Source organism: Hyla sarda, unplaced genomic scaffold (assembly GCF_029499605.1).
Source record: "Hyla sarda isolate aHylSar1 unplaced genomic scaffold, aHylSar1.hap1 scaffold_111, whole genome shotgun sequence".
Classification (NCBI taxonomy): domain Eukaryota; kingdom Metazoa; phylum Chordata; class Amphibia; order Anura; family Hylidae; genus Hyla; species Hyla sarda.
The window spans coordinates 252,491-271,153 of NW_026607730.1; the positions used below are offsets into that span (position 1 = coordinate 252,491).

General features: G+C 41.6%; 1 protein-coding gene and 1 long non-coding RNA gene across 4 annotated transcripts in view; one reads left to right on the forward strand and one right to left on the reverse strand.

Annotated features, from left to right (window-relative positions):
• Nucleotides 1-18,663, reverse strand: part of LOC130301099 (uncharacterized) — a 95,355-nt gene that overhangs the window by 39,447 nt on the left and 37,245 nt on the right. For all 3 annotated transcript variants that reach the window (XM_056551596.1, XM_056551595.1, XM_056551597.1), the window contains exons 5-7: nt 13,344-13,602; nt 12,954-13,255; nt 11,348-11,555 (exon numbers count right to left, since the gene is read on the reverse strand). In XM_056551596.1, coding sequence (XP_056407571.1) covers nt 11,348-11,555; nt 12,954-13,255; nt 13,344-13,602 — 769 coding nt within the window. The remainder of the gene's footprint in view (nt 1-11,347; nt 11,556-12,953; nt 13,256-13,343; nt 13,603-18,663) is intronic.
• Nucleotides 9,507-18,663, forward strand: part of LOC130301103 (uncharacterized) — a 90,441-nt gene continuing 81,284 nt past the window's right edge. The window contains exons 1-2 of the long non-coding RNA XR_008851805.1: nt 9,507-9,699; nt 10,268-10,317. This is a non-coding gene — a long non-coding RNA (uncharacterized LOC130301103). The remainder of the gene's footprint in view (nt 9,700-10,267; nt 10,318-18,663) is intronic.

Sequence of the window (18,663 nt, forward strand, 5' to 3'; positions counted from 1 at the left end):
ACCCCCCAAAATTTGTAACCCCATCTCTTCTGAGTATGGAGGTACCCCATAAGTGGACCTGAAGTGCACTGCGGGCGAACTACAATGCTCAGAAGAGGAGTCATATTTGGCTTTTTGAGAGCAAATTTTGCTCGGGGGGCATGTCGCATTTAGGAAGCCCCCTATGGTGCCAGAGCAGCAAAATAACCCCCACATGGCATACCATTTTGGAAACTAGACCCCTCACAGAATATAATGAGGGGTACAGTGAGCATTTACCCCCCCCCCCCACTGGTGTCTGACAGATCTTTGGAACAGTGGGCTGTGCAAAATTTTTCATTTTCACGGACCACTGTTCCAAAGATCCGTCAGACACCTGTGGGGTGTAAATTCTCGCTGCACCCCTTATTACATTCCTTGAGGGGTGTAGTTTCCAAAATGGGGTCACATGTGGATGTTTTTTTTTTTTTTGCGTTTGTCAGAACCGCTGTAACAATCAGCCACCCCTGTGCAAATCACCTCAAATGTACATGGCGCACTCTCCCTTCTGGGCCTTGTTGTGCGCCCCCAGAGCACTTTGCGCCCACATATGGGGTATCTCCGTACTCGGGAGAAATTGCATTACAAATTTTGGGGGGCGTTTTTCCCTTTTACCTCTTGTGAAAATGAAAAGTATAGGGCAACACCAGCATGTTAGTGTAAAAATTATTTTTTTACACTAACATGCTGGTGTAGACCCCAACTGTTCCTTTTCATAAGGGGTAAAAGAAGAAAAAGCCCCCCAAAATATGTTAGGCAATTTCTCCCGAGTACAGCGATACCCCATATGTGACCCTATTATGTTGCCTTGAAATACGACAGGGCTCATTTGAGGCCTGAATTAGGGACTTGCATAGGGGTGGACATAGGGGTATTCTATGCCAGTGATTCACAAACAGGGTGCCTCCAGCTGTTGCTAAACTCCCAGCATGCCTGGACAGTCAATTGCTGTCCAGAAATGCTGGGAGTTTTTGTTTTGCAACAGCTGGAGGCTTCATCTTAGAAACACTGCCATACAATACGTTTTTCATTTTTATTGGGGAAGGGGGGTGGTGGGGGGGCAGTGTACATGTGTATATGTAATGTTTTACTCTTTATTTTATGTTAGTGTAGTGTAGTGTTTTTAGGTTACATTCACACTGGCGGCGGATTACACTGAGTCTCCTGCTAGGAGTTTCGAGCTGCGGCGAAAAATTTCCCGCAGCTCAAATTTGTAGCGGGGAACTCGCTGTAATCTGCCGCCATTGTGAATGTAGCCTGTACATTCACACGGGAGGGGGGTCAAAACTACAACTCCCAGCATGCACTGACAGACCATGCATGCTGGGAGTTGTAGTTTTGCAACAGCTGGAGGCACACTGGCTGGAAAACCTTGAGTTAGGTTCTATGACCTAACTCAGTATTTTCCAACCAGTGTGCCTCCAGCTGTTGCAAAACTAAAACTCCCAGCATGTACTGATTGCGGAAGGGCATGCTGGGAGATGTAGTTATGCAATGGCTGGAGGCATGAAAGTACAACTCCCAGCATGCCAAGACAGCCTTATGCTGTTCCTGAATGCTGGGAGTTGTAGTTTTGCAAGATTTAGAGGGGTTCAAGTTGTGAATCACTGTCCAGTGGTCTCAAAACTGTGGCCCTCCAGATGTTGCAAAACTACAACTCGCAGCATACCCAGACAGCAAACTGCTGTCTGGGCATGCTGAGAGTTGTAGTTTTGCAACATCTGGAGGGCTACAGTTTGAGACCACTTAGTGATCTACAACCTGAACCCCTCTAAATATTGCAAAACTACAAGTCCCAGCATGCCCACACAGCAAACAGCTGTCTGGGCATGCTGGGAGTTGTAGTTTTGCAACATCTGGAGGGCCACGGTTTAGAGACCACTGTAAACTGTGGCCCTCCGGATGTTGCTAGGCAACAACTCACCTAGCAGGACCCGGAAGCCGCCGCCGCACGTGGGGGATCCCCGCATGGAGGATCGCGCTCCGGGATCCAGGTAGGGACCTTCGGCGCCGGCCATCCCTGGACGGTTCCCCCGTTTTGCCCGGACACCGATAGGTGGGCAAAGCGGGGGAACTGAACTTTAACCCCCCCTCCCCCGGTCTGCTATCGGTCGGTCGCTCAGCCGACCAATAGCAGGGATAGGAGGGGTGGCACCCCTGCCACCAAACTCCTATCCCTTAAGGGGGATCGAGGGTGTCTCGGACACCCCCGATCCCTCTTATTTTCCGGGTCACCGGGTCACCAGTGACCCGTATGACCCGGAATCGCGCAGATCGCAGGACCCCCCTCGGCGATGTGCCGGGATGCCTGCTGTTAGATAACAGCAGTCATCCCGGTCCGATCACCGCTACCGGTGACGCGGCGCTCCCGGAACCCCGCAACGTACATGTACGTCGCCGCGCGCCAAGTGACACTTCGCGGCGCCGTACATGTATGTCGCTCGTCGTGAAGGGGTTAAAGTAGAATATTTCACGAAAAAACAATTTCGGAAACAGAATGATAACTAAAAGCATTCCAGAGTTATTAATGTTTAAAGTGACAGTGGTCAGATTTGCAAAAAACGCTCTGGTCCTTAAGATGTAAAATGGCCTGGTCCTTAAGGGGTTAAACATTAATAACTCTGGGATGCTTTTACCTTTCATTCTGATTCAGAAATTGTTTTTTCGTGACATATTCTACTTTATGTTAGTGGTAAAATTTTGTCGATACTTGCATCATTTCTTGGTGAAAAATTCCAAAATTTGATGAAAAAATAGAAAATTTTGCATTTTTTTTTACTTTGAAGCTCTCTGCTTATAAGGAAAATGAATATTCCAAATAAATTATATATTGATTCACATATACAATATGTCTACTTTATGTTTCCATCATAACGTTGACATGTTTTTACTTTTGGAAGACATCAGAGGGCTTCAAAGTTCAGCAGCAATTTCCAATTTTTCACAAAATTTTCAAAATAGAAATTTTTCAGGGATCAGTTCTGTTTTGAAGTGGATTTGAAGGGTCTTCATATTAGAAATACCCCATAAATGCCCCCATTATAAAAACTGCACCCTCAAAGCATTCAAAATGACATTCAAAAGGTTTGTTAACCCATTAGGTGTTTCACAGGAATAGCAGAAAATTGAAGGAGAAAATTCAAAATCTTCATTTTTTTACACTGGCATGTTCTTGTAGACCCAGTTATTGAATTTTTAAAAGGGGTAAAAGGAGAGAAATCTTACTAAAATGTTTAACCCAATTTCTCTCGAGTAAGAAAGTACCTCTTATGTGTATGTCAAGTGTTAGGCGGGCGCAGTAGAGGGCTCAGAAGGGAAGGAGCGACAGTGGGATTTTGGAGAGTGAGTTTTTCTGAAATGGTTTTTGGGGGGCATGTCACATTTAGGAAGCCCCTATGGTGCCAGAACAGCAAAAAAAAAAAAAAACACATGGCATACTATTTTAGGAAACTACACCCCTCAAGGCAGGTAACAAGGGGTCTGCTGAGCCTTAACACCCCACAGATGTTTGATCGTTAAAGTTGGATGTGTAAATGATTTATTTATTTTTTTCACTAAAGTGCTAGTTTTCCCTCAAATGTAAAATTTTTACAAGGGATAATAGGACAAAATGCCCCCCAAAATTTGTAACCCCATCTCTTCTGAGTAAGAAAATACCCCATGTGTGGACGTCAAGTGCTCTGCTGGCGCACTACAATGCTCAGAAGAGAAGGAGCGCCATTGAGCTTTTGGGGAAAAACATTTTTTGGAATGGAAGTCAGGGGCCATGTGCGTTTACAAAGTCCCCCGTGCTGCCAGAACAGTGGACCCATCCACATATGACCCTATTTTGGAAACTACACCCCTTACAGAATTTAATAAGGGGTGCAGTGAGTATTTACACCCCAATGGCGTTCGACAGATCTTTGGAACAGTGGGCTGTGCAAATGAAAAATTACATTATTTTTGAAAAATTTTTCCATCCAACTTTGAAGAATTTTCATTAAACACCTGTGGGGTGGGCTCACTATACCCCTTGTTACGTTCCGTGAGGGGTCCAAAATGGGGTCACATGTGGGTATTTATTTTTTTGCGTTTATGTCAGAACCGCTGTAAAATCAGCCACCCCTGTGCAAATCACCAATTTAGGCCTCAAATGTACATAGTGCGCTCTCCCTCCTGAGCCATGTTGTGCGTCCGCAGAGTATTTTACACCCACATATGGGGTATTTCCGTACTCAGGAGAAATTGCGTTACAAATTTTGGGGGTCTTTTTTTTTCCTTTTAGCGCTTGTGAAAATAAAAAGTATGGGGCAACACCAGCATCTTAGTGTAAATTTTTTTTTTTTTTTTTACACTAACAAGCTGGTGTAGCCCCCAACTTTTCCTTTTCATAAGGGGTAAAAGGAAAAAAATCCCCCCAAAATTTGTGGTGCAATTTCTCCCAAGTACGGAAATACTACATATGTGGCCCTAAACTGTTTCCTTGAAATATGACAGGGCTCTGAAGTGAGAGAGCTCCATGCGCATTTAAGGACTAAATTAGGGATTGCATAGGGGTGGACATAGGGGTATTCTATGCCAGTGATTCCCAAACAGGGTGCCTCCAGTTGTTGCAAAACACCCAGCATGCCTGGACAGTCAGTTGTTTTGCAACAGCTGGAGGCTCCGTTTTGGAAACACTGCCATACAATAAGTTTTTCATTTTTATTGGGGGGGGGACAGTGTAAGGGGTTGTATATGTTGTGTTTTACCCTTTATTATGTGTTAGTGTAGTGTAGTGTTTTTAGGACACATTTGCACTGGCGGGTTACGGTGAGTTTCCCGCTAGGAGTTTGCGCTGCAGCGAAAAATATTCCGCAGCTCAAACTTAAAGCAGGAAACTTACTGTAAACCTGCCCGTGTGAATGCACCCTGTAATTGCAACATTTCAGAGGCTACGCCTCCTTTGTCAGGCATAGTGAACATTCCCATCACCCACATACATAGTATCAAACTCTTGCAAGATTTTAATTCTACAAAAATATAAAATATATAGAAATTACAATACTGTTAAAAACAATGTATATAGTTAATCATAGAATAACTACTAATTACTTCTTACAGAAAAATATTGAAATTACAATTTTCATTAATTCTGTGAGGTTGTAACGTACACAATGTTTGTATCCAACGCACCTCGCTCTTTAGTAATCTCGTCTTAATTTGTTCCTTGTTATCTCCATCAATATTTTCCAATACTTGCCACCTTAATTTGTTAATATGGTGCCCCTTATCAAAGAAATGCCGTGCTATGCTAGTTTCATATTTTTGCTTTTGGGTGTCTTCTTCCAACTCCTTTTTATACGTGCAGATCGCACTTATGTTCATTTATTTTTTGTTTTATTGGTCTCATTGTCTGTCCTAGATACCCCATCCCACAGGGACATTTTAAAAAATACACGACTTGGCTGCTGTTACAAGAATGCCATCCTTTGATTGGGATTTTGGACCCCTTCATCAGATGGGAGACCGTGTCTCCTTTGATAATAGTACTGCAATCATGACATGACAGACATGCAAATGTCCCTGATTGTCTGGCTTTTAAGAATGTTTGTTTGTCCATTTTCTTCTTTTTTAGGTCTGCTCTAATCAAATGGTTAGCAATTGATTTATTTTTTCTATAGACAAATCTTGGGCGTTCTCGGAACAGGCGACCATTTTTGTCGTCTGCACCAAGCAGTCCCCAATACTTGCATATGACTTTTTTTTTTTAATCATTTTAGAGTGACCAGTGTAAGTAGAAAAGAAACTAATCTTATTATCTTATATAGTCTTTTTATTCTTCTTGTTACTTCTTAGATCTTCTCTCGATAATAAATCTTCCTCTTGACTCACCTGCTCTAATTATTTTTTGTCATATCCTCTTTGTGTGAATTTTTCAATCACTATTTCCTTATTTTTTTTATAAACTCTTCCTCTTTATTACAAATTCTTTATGTACGAATTAGCTGGCCTTTTGGGATACCCTTGAATATTTGCTGCGTATGACCGCTTTCTCTATGTAGAAAATTATTACGATCGGTTTCTTTAACATAAAGAGTAGTCTCTAACCTCCCCTCTGTGTTTTTAATTACTTTCACATCAAGATAGTGAATCTCCTTCTCACTGAACTCACATGAAAAATCTATCAATTCATGACAACCATTCAGATATTCAACATATTCGAGGAGCTGAGGCTGTGAGCCCGCCCAGAGGATGAAAACATCATCCACATAGCGGACACACAGCCCCCCTCTCACTGAGGTTATGACCTCCTACGTACCTCTCTTCGAATTGGGACATAAAGATATTAGCTAGACTGGGGGCCACAGGGGACCCCATCGAAGTCCCCTGTTTCTGTAGAAAAAAATCCTCTCTAAATCTGAAATAATTCTTATACAAAATAATTTCCAACAATTCTACCAAAAATTTTTCAAGAAGAAGAAAAGCAGTGAATGTGAACAACACTGGAGGAACACAGACGAGAGTACAAAAGAAAAAAGCTGGTGAGCTGCTGATTAATATTTCGAATGTGGAATTGACTGAGGTTCAGAAAACCGTGATCAATAAGGGGTTGGGTTTTGTACCTATAGAAAAAGGAGACAGTTTTGATTTCCATAAGTTTTGCCGAAATATCCGATTGAAAATGTTTTTTCAAGGTAAACAGGTTACCAGGGACAACGTTGCTCCACTCCCTCTGAAACTAAAGAAGAAAAGCACATTTGATCCAAATGTGAACTGTCCCCTGCCGATACGTTTCAGCAGGTAGTCATTAAGGAGGTGACAGAAAAATGGGATAAGACTAGAGAAAAAAGAGAGCCAAATTTTCAAAGAGGAGAGATTAGCATTACAAGATCTAAAAAATGATGACAGAATAATTATTTTAAAAAAAGCTGATAAAGGTGGAGCAACGGTTGTCCTTGGTAAAGCAATGTATTTAGAATAGGCTTATAGCCAACTGAATGATTGTCGGGTATATGAAAAACTTAAAGGGGATCCGATCAAAGAAATTCGGTCTTGTTATCTACAAAAAATTGTTGCTTCCTTGCCAAATTGCTTACGCGATACGAATGAATTTCTGGACTGCCTAGCGGGAGTGAATGATAATGTTCACGATCTTTTGCTATGCACTCTAGATATAAAAAGTCTGTATACCAATATCCCAACTCAGGAGGGCATACTTGCAATAAAAGAACAACTTATTAAGGACAACAAATTGAGTAATGCAAAAATTTTATTTTTGGTAGAAATGTTGGAAATTATTTTGTATAAGAATTATTTTGGAGAGGATTTTTTTTTCTACAGAAACAGGGGACTTCGATGGGGTCCCCTGTGGCCCCCAGTCTAGCTAATATCTTTATGTTCCAATTCGAAGAGAGGTACGTAGGAAGTCATAACCTCAGTGAGAGGGTCAGGCTGTGGGTCCGCTATGTGGATGATGTTTTCATCCTCTGGGCGGGCTCACAGCCTCAGCTCCTCGAATATGTTGAATATCTGAATGGTTGTCATGAATGGATAGAATTTTCATGAGTCCAGTGAGAAGGAGATTCACTATCTTGATGTGAAAGTAATTAAAAACACAGAGGGGAGGTGTGGCAGTGTGGCAAGGAAAGGGTGTATTTCCTTGGCTCACCCTGCAGAAGCTCTCACCTGCTTCTTAAGTAATGAGGCAGGAAGGAAGGGAAGTGTATATGAGATGGAGACTCAGTCTAATCTAGGCTCTTCCTAGGAGACAGCATGTGGGCTGTAGGGAAGAGACAGAGCCTGCTGAAGAGTACACAGCCCGAGCTATGAGAGGCTCAAAGAGACTGCCATGAATTGTGAGTAGAAGGTTGCAGGGGACATAAGTTTAACCGGCTGAGGGAAGCTCAGCGGTTGTTAGTCAGGACAAGCTGATCTGTTTAGTCAGTGACCAGACGGTCTAGGATTTTGGTTTTGTTCCTGCTTTTTGTTTGTTTCTTTCCCTGCAACCTGTCTAATAAAACTGGCAAGGTGCCAGATTTGCATTATAAGCGTTTGTTTGCTGGTTTATTGAGAAGAAACTCATCCTGTGGCGTGGTCCAGGACGATCCCAGAGCTAATCCCCAAGACGGATCGTCACAGGAGGTTAGACACTACTCTTTATGTTAAAGAAACTGATCGTAATAATTTTCTACATAGAGAAAGCGGTCATACGCCGCAAATATTCAAGGGTATCCCAAAAGGCCAGCTAATTCGTACAAAAAGAATTTGAAGTAAAGAGGAAGAGTTTATAAAAAATAAGGAAATGGTGACTGAAAAATTCACACAAAGAGGATATGACAAAAAAGAATTAGAGCAGGTGAGTCAAGAGAAAGATTTATTATCGAGAGAAGATCTAAGAAGTAACAAGAAGAATAAAAAGACTATACAAGATGATAAGATGAGTTTCTTTTCTACATACACTGGTCACTCTAAAATGATTTAAAAAGTCATATGCAAGTATTGGGGACTGCTTGGTGTCTATAGAAAAAATAAACCAATTGCTAAACATTTGATTAGAGCAGACCTAAAAAAGAAGAAAATGGACAAACAAACATTCTTAAAAGCCAGACAATCAGGGACATTTGCATGTCTGTCATGTCAAAATTGCAGTACTATTATCAAAGGAGACATGGTCTCCCATCTGATGAAGGGGACCAAAATCCCAATCAAAGGATGGCATTCTTGTAACAGCAGCCAAGTCGTGTATTTTTTAAAATGTCCCTGTGGGATGGGGTATGTAGGACAGACGATGAGACCAATAAAACAAAGAATAAATGAACATAAGTGCGATCTGCACGTGTAAAAAGGAGTTGGAAGAAGACACCCAAAAACCAAAGCAAAAATATGAAACTAGCATAGCACGGCTATGATAAGGGGCACAATATTAACGAATTAAGGTGGCAAGTATTGGAAAATATTGATTTAGATAACAAGGAATAAATTAAGACGAGATTACTAAAGAGTGAGGTGCGTTGGATACAAACATTGTGTACGTTACAACCTCATAGAATTAATGAAAATTGTAATTTCAATATTTTTCTGTAAGAAGTAATTAGTAGTTATTCTATGATTAACTATATACATTGTTTTTAACAGTATTGTAATTTCTATATATTTTTGTAGAATTAAAATCTTGCGAGAGTTTGATACTATGTATGTGGGTGATGGGAATGTTCACTATGCCTGACAAAGGAGGCGTAGCCTCTGAAACATTGCAATTATTCTCAACTGTCCTTCGTGTGAATGGAGACGGCCAGAGAAACTGAGCAGTGGAGCTGCACAATGAAGTCTTAAGAAATCGGCTATTTCTCCAATCTACCAATCTACATCTTGCGGACTGTCTGTATCCACCTAGGTGATTATTCACTGCTTTTTTCTTGCTTTGTTGTATTGTGAAGAAAATATTTCTTGTGAAGAAATTTCATATAAAGAAGAAGCTTTAGCAGTAACAGTGTGTGTGAGCCTTTTTTTCATATGACTGTGAATACACTGGGAATAGAGCACCCAGTCACCACACTGATACACCCGGAGAAGTCCCTTCCCTTTTATATTTTGTTTTTGGACAACATCTGGAGGGCTACAGTTTAGAGACCACTGTATATTTCCGTAGGATCCAGCAAGCGAGCAGCACGACATCGCCGCCCGTCGATCACCGTCGCCCGCAGCCTCCGCAGATCGGTAAGTGACCTTCGGTGCCGGTCCCTGTCGGTTTCCCCGTCCTGCCCCACCTATTGTGGGTGGGCAGAACAGGGAAACCGAAAGTAACCCTCCCCTCCCCCGATCTGCTATTGGTCGGTCACTTCTGACCGACCAATAGCAGGCATAGGAGGGGTGGCACCCCTGCCACCTCACTCCTATGCCTTCAGGGGGATTGTCTGTGTCTTGGACAACCGCGATCCCCCTCATATTCCGGGTCACCATAGACCCGGAATCGCGCAAATCGCAAGCGGCTCTTACCCGCCTTCAAAAACAAACCGAAGCCTCAATGTACCATAACCCTGTTGTCACTGCACTGGGACAGCCACTTATGACCCACTGTATTTTCCTTCCCTCCCCTTGTAGATTGTAAGCCCTTGCAGGCAGGGCCAGCTATCCCTCTGAATCAGTCTGCACTTTACTTTTGTATCACATTTATTTTACATTTGTTTGTATTTTAACCCTTATCATATACAGCACCCTGGAACCAAGAGCGCTATAATAAAAATAATAAATCATAATAAAATACTTTATCTCTGGTCTCCTACAGGTCCCCAACAGCTCCTTTCGGGCCCTCGATGCCTGCTCTTGAGACGAAAGGTCAGAACAAAATCGCCATATTCAGTAATTAGCAAAGAAGGCAGGTCCTGCTCTGAGGAGGAAGGCAGGATGTAATGTCTGTTTTTTTTTGTATAGTTTTTTTGTTTAGGTGTGTAATCATACACTAAGCCGGACTTCTCCTGCATTCAGTGCTGGTTATTTAGTAATCCATGGTTATATAGCATGCTTAGGATTATGTTGGTTCATTCTGCTTTGTCTGTGTTCACACTGAGTTAGTCTTGCTAGTGTTATCCGTGCTCTTCCTGTTTGGTGTCCTGTATTCTATTAAGACTCATCCAGTTCTTGTCTTGTATCTTGAGAAATATACTGTCTAGTATCCTTACCAGTGTTCCTCTACTTTGTTGAGTCTGGTGTTCTTGTATCTGTTTTCATGAAGTTCTGTGTTTTTATATTTCTGTTTCCTACTGGGTCAGCATCCTGACCACACCGTGGAGTGTGCTTGCTGACCAGTAGTCTATTTGGCTTTATTAATGGCGACTCCTTTTGTGGAGTGGGGTGTTTGTTTGGGGAGTTTGTTTTGCTCTGTGTCCCGGTGTGAACAGTGTCCTGTTTCCTTATCAGTTTGCCTGTTTATATTCTGCCCTGTTAGTATTTGTATCCTGTTTGGTATATCTGGTTGTTTTCCGTTTCTGTTCTGGCCTGTGACAGACTATATCGGTATATTATATTATGTGTTTTTACGCCTCTGCACTTTTGCGCAGGTAGGGACCGGCTCAAAGTTCTTGATTCACCGCTTAAGGTGTATGGGCAAGTAGGCAGGGAGAGTGTTTTTAGGGTCAGTTTAGGGCTCACTCTCCCTGTCCCCCAGTCGGTCATGACACAGGAGAGATGAACATTGGGAGACAAGAAGGACCCTCGCAGGAGCTTTAGCGGATTCTGTGAGGGACTAGGGATAGGCAAGCTTTTTTTTTATCTCTCTACAGCCTCAACATTATATATTTTTTGTGGACACTAGAATTTAGCGGTGTACATGGCTAAATGACTGATCAAAAAATCACAGGTTACTTGCCGTCATGTTTTCGATCACCCCAGGTCTCTGAAATTTTCTAAAAATGATAATGCATTCCAAAAAGTAGAGAATTATCAATTTTTCCTTCTTCAGTAGTGTATCACTATTTTCTGCCATTTGTATGGCCTTTTTGAAAGCAGGTTCTGCATTAGTCAAAACCAATGCCAGCTCATCCGGCCTCTTAACTTTTTCAGACAAGAGCTTTTCCCTGTAGGGACAAAAATAAATTTAAGCTGTTTAACCCCTAGAGGATGCAAGGCGTAAGAAGCTGCGCTCATTTCGTAGCATCTAAGGCCTGAATTAAAGGTTGCCGGTTACCTCAATGGACTCATGGGGGACTTAGAGAGTGGCCGAATGGTGTCTAGGGCCCCTTTCTGTACCTCCATGCTGTGGTCTTAGGCTCTTTTTATACAGTATTGCAGGCTGTATAAGCAGAGCACCAATAACACTGATCAAAGCTATGCAGTAATTTAGCAGTGAACAGCAAAAGCTATTTATTGATTGTTTCTAATATTCCCCTTTGGGAGGGCTTAAAAAGGGTTAAATAAAATAAAAATGTTATTTAAAAAAATATAAATAAGCCCCTACCCTCATAAAACATTTTAAATCCCCCCCCCCATTTCACACAAAAATAAATAAATAAAAATAACAAATAACGTGGTATTGTTGCGTGCAGAAATGTCTAAACTATTAATATATAATCTTATTCATCCCGACGGCGTAAAAAAAAAAATTTAAATTCCAAAATTGCTGATTTTTGGTTGCATCACATCCCAGATTTTTTTTAAATTTTTTATAAAAACCGTGCAAAATGGGCTACCGATAAAAAAAAAACTACAGATGATGATGCAAAAAAAATGAGCCCTCACACATCCCCATACAGCAATTTCAGCATACTTCTTTTGTTTAAAAAAAAGTTTCTTTTTTAACAGTACAATAATAGAAAATCTAAGCTAAAACATTGGAATAGCATTGACCCTCAGAATAATGATACCGTGTCAGTATCTGCCCTAGGTAAAAACAACCCCCCACCCCATCCCCCATACACACTTGGTGATGCAAAAAATAAGAGTTATCTCTTTTAAGAGGAGGGAAAAATAAAAATGAAAATTGTTTGTCCTTAAAGGGGTACTCCACTCCTAGATATTTTATCCCCTATCCAAAGGATAGGGGATAAGATGTCTGATCGAGGGGTTCCTGCTGCTGGGGACCCCCACGATCTGTCTGCTACACCCGGCGTTTTTTTTAGAGCTCATGATGTTACGGCCACCACCCTCAATGCAAGTATATGGGAGGGGGCGTGACAGCCATCACGCCCTCTCCCATAGACTTGCATTGAGGGGGCATAGCCATGACGTCACGAGCGGGGTGTGAATGTGACGTCACGAGCCTCCGCCCCGCATCGCCAGTCATCCGGCACAGAGCAAAGTTCGCACCGGATGTCTGGGGTGCCACAGCAGAGATCGAGGGGGTCCTCAGCGGTGAGACCCCCACAATCAGACATCTTATCCCCTATCCTTATGGATAGGAGATAAGATGTCTAGGGGAGGAGTACCCCTTTAATAACAAAAACAATACATATCTTTTTTTATTCTTTTATACTCACTTCTTCATTACACATTCCTTAGCTATTCCTTTACGGAGACGCTTTTGGAATATCCCAAGTTGGCTCAGGTAGATCCCTGCCGCACTATACGTCTCCTTGTCTCTGAAGACGAGTGATGTGGCATTCATGAGATAAGACACAAACCGCTTCACATTCTTGAGATAATTAAAGACTGTCTGGTGAGTGTTGCCGATTTCCAGTAACTTGTCAAAATAATCATATGACTTTTCGATGTTATAAATGAAATCTAGTGCTGGCTTTTTCTTGTTAGCGAAGAATAAAAACCGCGCTACATTCTCAACCTAAGATAATATGGGAAAAAAGAGGAGATATTACGAAAAGGAACAGACTCTGACCTCCTTGTTAGTTTCATGTAAATTTGGTGCTTACCTCTTGTTTATAACGCACTATTCTTAACGTCTTTGAAAGGAATTTCTGGAAGCCAGCAAGGGGTTCTAATTCTACAGAATGCCTCTTATACATTCCTGCATCCGCCATCTTTTTTCTTAACGGGTGGTTCCATTTATAATTGGGCTCAATTATCACAGTTTTGGTGTCCCTTTCTTTGCGTTCTTTTTCTTTTGTCGCTGAATCACAAATCACGACGGCTCCTTGTTTTTTCTTTACAGCCTTATTTTGGAGTTGAGAGCTGTAAAAGAATTATATTTATTATTCCCTGTTTAGTAATATTTCAAATATACCGTGGAGTCATGGGTTCTGACTGGGTCAGAATGAAGCAGAGAGACATGAGTCTCCATTGTGACTCTGGCAGCCATGTTTGAGCAGATGCATGCAAAGATTAACTTTAAATACTAAATGATAACTATTATTTAATTGAATATAAAATGGTGCATCACATAGACATATTCAAACTCTGCATACAACTAGTTATACACAGTATGAGCCATGAAACACATGTTAGGCTACGTTACCACTTGTTTTTTTTCTTGCAGTTTTCGGAATACTGCCACTGCAGTTTTTGAGCCAAAGTCAGAAGTGGATCCATAAGGGAGAAGTGTAAGTCCTTCCTTTATATGTCCTATTCCTTTTGAATACATTTCTGGCTTTGGCTCAAAAATTGCAGTGGCAGTTTTCTAAAAAATGCCAGAAAAAAACCAAGTGGAAACTTAGTTTCTAACATTTAACCCCTTAAGGACCAAGCCCATTTTGAGCTTAAAGCATACCCGTCAGATTCAACAACAAAAACAAAAAAAATATATAAATCACTCATTACCTAATCCTGTACATGTACATCTAATTTTTATGTGTCTAGCACCTTTTATTAATTTTTTTATTACACTTTTAATTCAGCTCGCTAGTCTGAATTCCTCTCAAAGGGAGGGGGCGTGGCCTCACTGTGCAGGTCTCCGCCCCCTCCCTCAGTATGCTGTCTGCTCACATCTCCCAGCTTGTCCTCACTGACAGTAGCACGACACAAGATGACAGTGGGAGGATTTTTCCTCCAGCTGTGATCCCTGCACTCACAGCTGTCAATCAAGGAAGTGTGTCCATGATATAGGTGATGACGCATGGACACAGCAGGACTACTATATGTCCAAGCAGATGGGGGGGGGGGGCAGTTGTTTTGCTGGCTTTTTCAGTAGGACAATTTTTGTACTTTTGTTTTTTCCTCCTCCCCTTCTAAAAATCGTAACTCTTTCAATTTTGTACCTACAGACCCAAATAAATATATATATCTTTATATTTGTGGGGGTGAAATTGAAAAAAATGAATAAAACACGTCATTTTTGGTCTTTTGCATTCACTTCCAGGTAGTGGAAGAGAGAGGTGGTATCTGGTAACTATAAAAGCAAGTACACTAAGCGATTGTTTGAGCTAGTGATTGTGTGTCTGTATGCAAGAGTGTGAAGTATACAAGTGAGTGTAGGTATAAAAGTGAGAGGGACTTAAAATGAAGGGACTTTAAATTCAGGGAGTTTAATTGAAATATTTGATGGATTTTTTTATTTTATTTTACTGTTAAGTATTGCAATTCCCAAATCTAGTATGGCCTCCATGTTGGAAAAGGCAGTCCAGTGTGCGTCTTGCACAATGTATGCAATCTTGAAGAGCAGTTTTTGTGCATATTGTTGTGTGAGATGTGTGCGAGTTGTTCATTTGGAAACCAAGATCCTGTACTACAGACAAGGGTGCAATGCTCTGTACACCCCCCACCTGTATAGGAATGTTCATACACACACTGCTATACACATGGGGGGAGGGGTATGTGCAGAGCATTGCACCCTAGTCTGTAGTACAGACTAGGGTGCAATGCTCTGCACATACCCCCACCTGTATAGGAATGTTCATACACACACGCTGCTATACACATGGTGGGTATTTGCAGAATGCAGAGCATTTCACCCAAGGGTATTCTTTAGTCTAGGGTGCAATGTTCTGCAGTCTGCACATACCCTATGGGAGCTATAACCAAAAGTGTATAAAATAAATAATTAACCCCTTTCCTAAATAAAAAAAAATTGAATCCCCCCCCCTTCCGCCTTTCCCATTTTTTTTAATTAAAATAATGTATAAAAAAAAAAAATATTATGCATAAATGTACCACAGACAAGGGTGCAATGCTCTGCACATTTCCCCACCTGTATAGAAGTGTACATCCACACACTGCTATACACATTGGGGGGAGGGGTATGTGCTGACTACAGAGCATTGCACCCTAGGGTCTTCTACAGACACTGACGTGCAATGCTCTGTAGTCAGCACATAATAACCCCCCCCCCCATGTGTATAGCAGTGTGTTTATGTACATTCCTATACAGGTGGTGGGGTATGAGCAGAGCATTGCACCCTTGTCTGTAGTACACTAGGGTGCAATGCACTGCAGTATGCACATACCCCTCCATGTGTATAGCAGCGTGCGTATGAACATTACTAAACAGGTGGAGGGTATGTGCAGAGCATTGCACCCTTGTCTGTACAATCCTCTGCAGCCACCTAATGTGGGGAGCTATACTGCACCTAATGTGGGGGGAACTATACTACCTACCTAATGTGGTGGGGAACTATACTGCCTACCTAATGTGGGGGGAACTATACTGCCTACCTAATGTGGGGGGAACTATACTGCCTTCCTAATGTGGGGGGAACTATACAAAAATATAAAATTGTACTATTCTGATCCCTATAAGTCTTTTATTTTCTGTACATGGGGATGTGTGAGGTTCATTTTTTGCGCTGTGATTTGTAGTTTTTATCAGTACTATTTTTGTTTTGCTGGGACTTTTCAATTGATTGATTTTTTTAAAGATATTTTTTATGATATTTGAAGTGACCAAAAATGTGCAAATCTGGTTAGTGCAGTATTATGACTTTTGGGGCCCCTCTTTTGATTTTGCCTAGGGCCACGCTAACCTAAAACCGGCCCTCGGAATACTGCAGGCAAGCTACAAGAATCTTCCTCTGTGTAACATGTACAGCATGAAAACAAAGAGAGGAAAGGGTTACAGAGTAGAGTTGGCTGACTGCCCAGGCTCGCTCCCGAGAATCAGAGCAGATGAGTCATCTCTGTGAAGGAGACAGACAGACACGCCCCCTCTAGTCTGCACAACGAAAAAGTTAATCACCAGCAGATAAATGCTTATATCTCTGGATATATAGGTCCGAGACACATAAAAATGATATGCACACGATCAGAATTTAGTACTGAGTAACATTTCTTTTAACATTTCTTTTAACATTTTTTTTCTTTTTTTGCACTATGACAGGTACACTTTAAGTAATGTAACAGACAGACCCCTATATTTAATATTTAGGGGATCTATAGTAACAGGGACTGTTCCCCAGGACTGGCGCATGGCAAATGTAGTGCGAATATTTACAAAGGGGTCACAAAGTGGCCTCGGGCATTATAGGCCTGCTAGTTTAACCCCTGCTGTATGTAAATTGTTTGAGGGTTTTCTAAGAGATGCTATTTTGGAATATCTTGATAAAAATGTATGACTCCATATCAGCATTGGTTTATGAGGGATCGGTTCTGTCAAACTAACCTGATCAGCTTTTAAGAGGAGGTGAGCTCCAGACTGGACATGGGGCAATCGCTGGATGTCGTATAGCTGGACTTTTCCAAAGCCTTTCATATGGTTCCACATAAAAGATTGGTGCATAAAATGAGAAGGATTGGGCTGGTGGAGAATGTGTGTAAGTACCTGGCTCAGTGATAGGAAACAGAGGGTGGTTATTAATGGTACTTATTCTGATTAGATGACTGTTACTAGTGTGGTACCACAGGGGTCATTCTTTTGTCATGTTCTATTTAATATATTAATTAATGACCTTGTAGAAAGGTTGAATAGTAGAATAGCAATCTTTGCAGATGATACTAAACTCTGCAAAGCGGTAAACACTATAGAGGACAGTGCACTGTTACAAATGGATCTGGATAGGGGGAGGTTTGGGCTGAGAAGAGGCAGATGAGGTTCAACACTGATAAATGTAAGGTAATGCACATAGGGAGGAAAAGTCCGGGCTGGGATTATGTATTAAATGGGAGCACACTTGGGACGACTTGGGACGACTTGGAAAAGGACTTGGGAGTCTTAGTTAATAGTAAATTTACCTATAGTGACCAGGCAAATAAAATCATGGGGTGCATCAATAGGGGGCATAGATGCCCACGAAAAAGAAATAATTCTACCGCTGTACAAATCACTAGTCAGACCACACATGGAATACTGTGTACAGTACTGGTCACACCACACATGGAATACTGTGTACAGTACTGGTCAGACCACACATGGAATACTGTGTACAGTACTGGTCAGACCACACATGGAATACTGTGCACAGTACTGGTCAGACCACACATGGAATACTGTGTACAGTACTGGTCAGACCACACATGGAATACTGTGTACAGTACTGGTCAGACCACACATGGAATACTGTGTACAGTACTGGTCAGACCACACATGGAATACTGTGTACAGTACTGGTCAGACCACACATGGAATACTGTGTACAGTACTGGTCAGACCACACATGGAATACTGTGTACAGTACTAGGCACCAGTGTACCAGAAAGATATAGTGGAGCTAGAGAGGGTTTAAAGACGAGCAACCAGAGTAATACGGGGAATGGGAGGACTACAGTACCCAGAAAGATGATTAGAATTAGGATTATTTAGTTTAGAAAAAAGAAGGCTTAGGGGAGACCCAATAACTAAGTATAAATATATCAGGGGGCCTTACAGAGATCTATTCCATGATCTATTTATACCCAGGACTGTATCCATAACAAAGGGGCATCCTCTACATCTTGATGAAGAAGGTTTCTACCCCAGCACAGATTGGGGTTCTTTACTGTAAGAGCAGTGAGACTGTGGAGGTGGTCATGGTGAACTCGGTAAAAGACTTTGAAAGGGATCTGGATGCATTTTTGGAGAATAACATTACAGGATATGGATTCTAGATCTATATGGACAGAAGGTTGATCCATGGATCTATATCTATTCTGATGCCATATTTGGAATCAGGAATTAATTTTTACCTTTTTATTTTATTTTATTTTTTGCATTCCTCTGGATCAACTCAGTAGGGACTCATTAGGGTTATCGGTTGAACTTGATGGACTTAGGTCTTTTTTGACCTTATAAACTATGTTGCTATGTTACACTGATAAATGTTGCTCCATAGAACAGAACTGATTAGTGTTATCGGTGCTCTGCTGCTCCAGCCTGCAGTGCTTGACTGG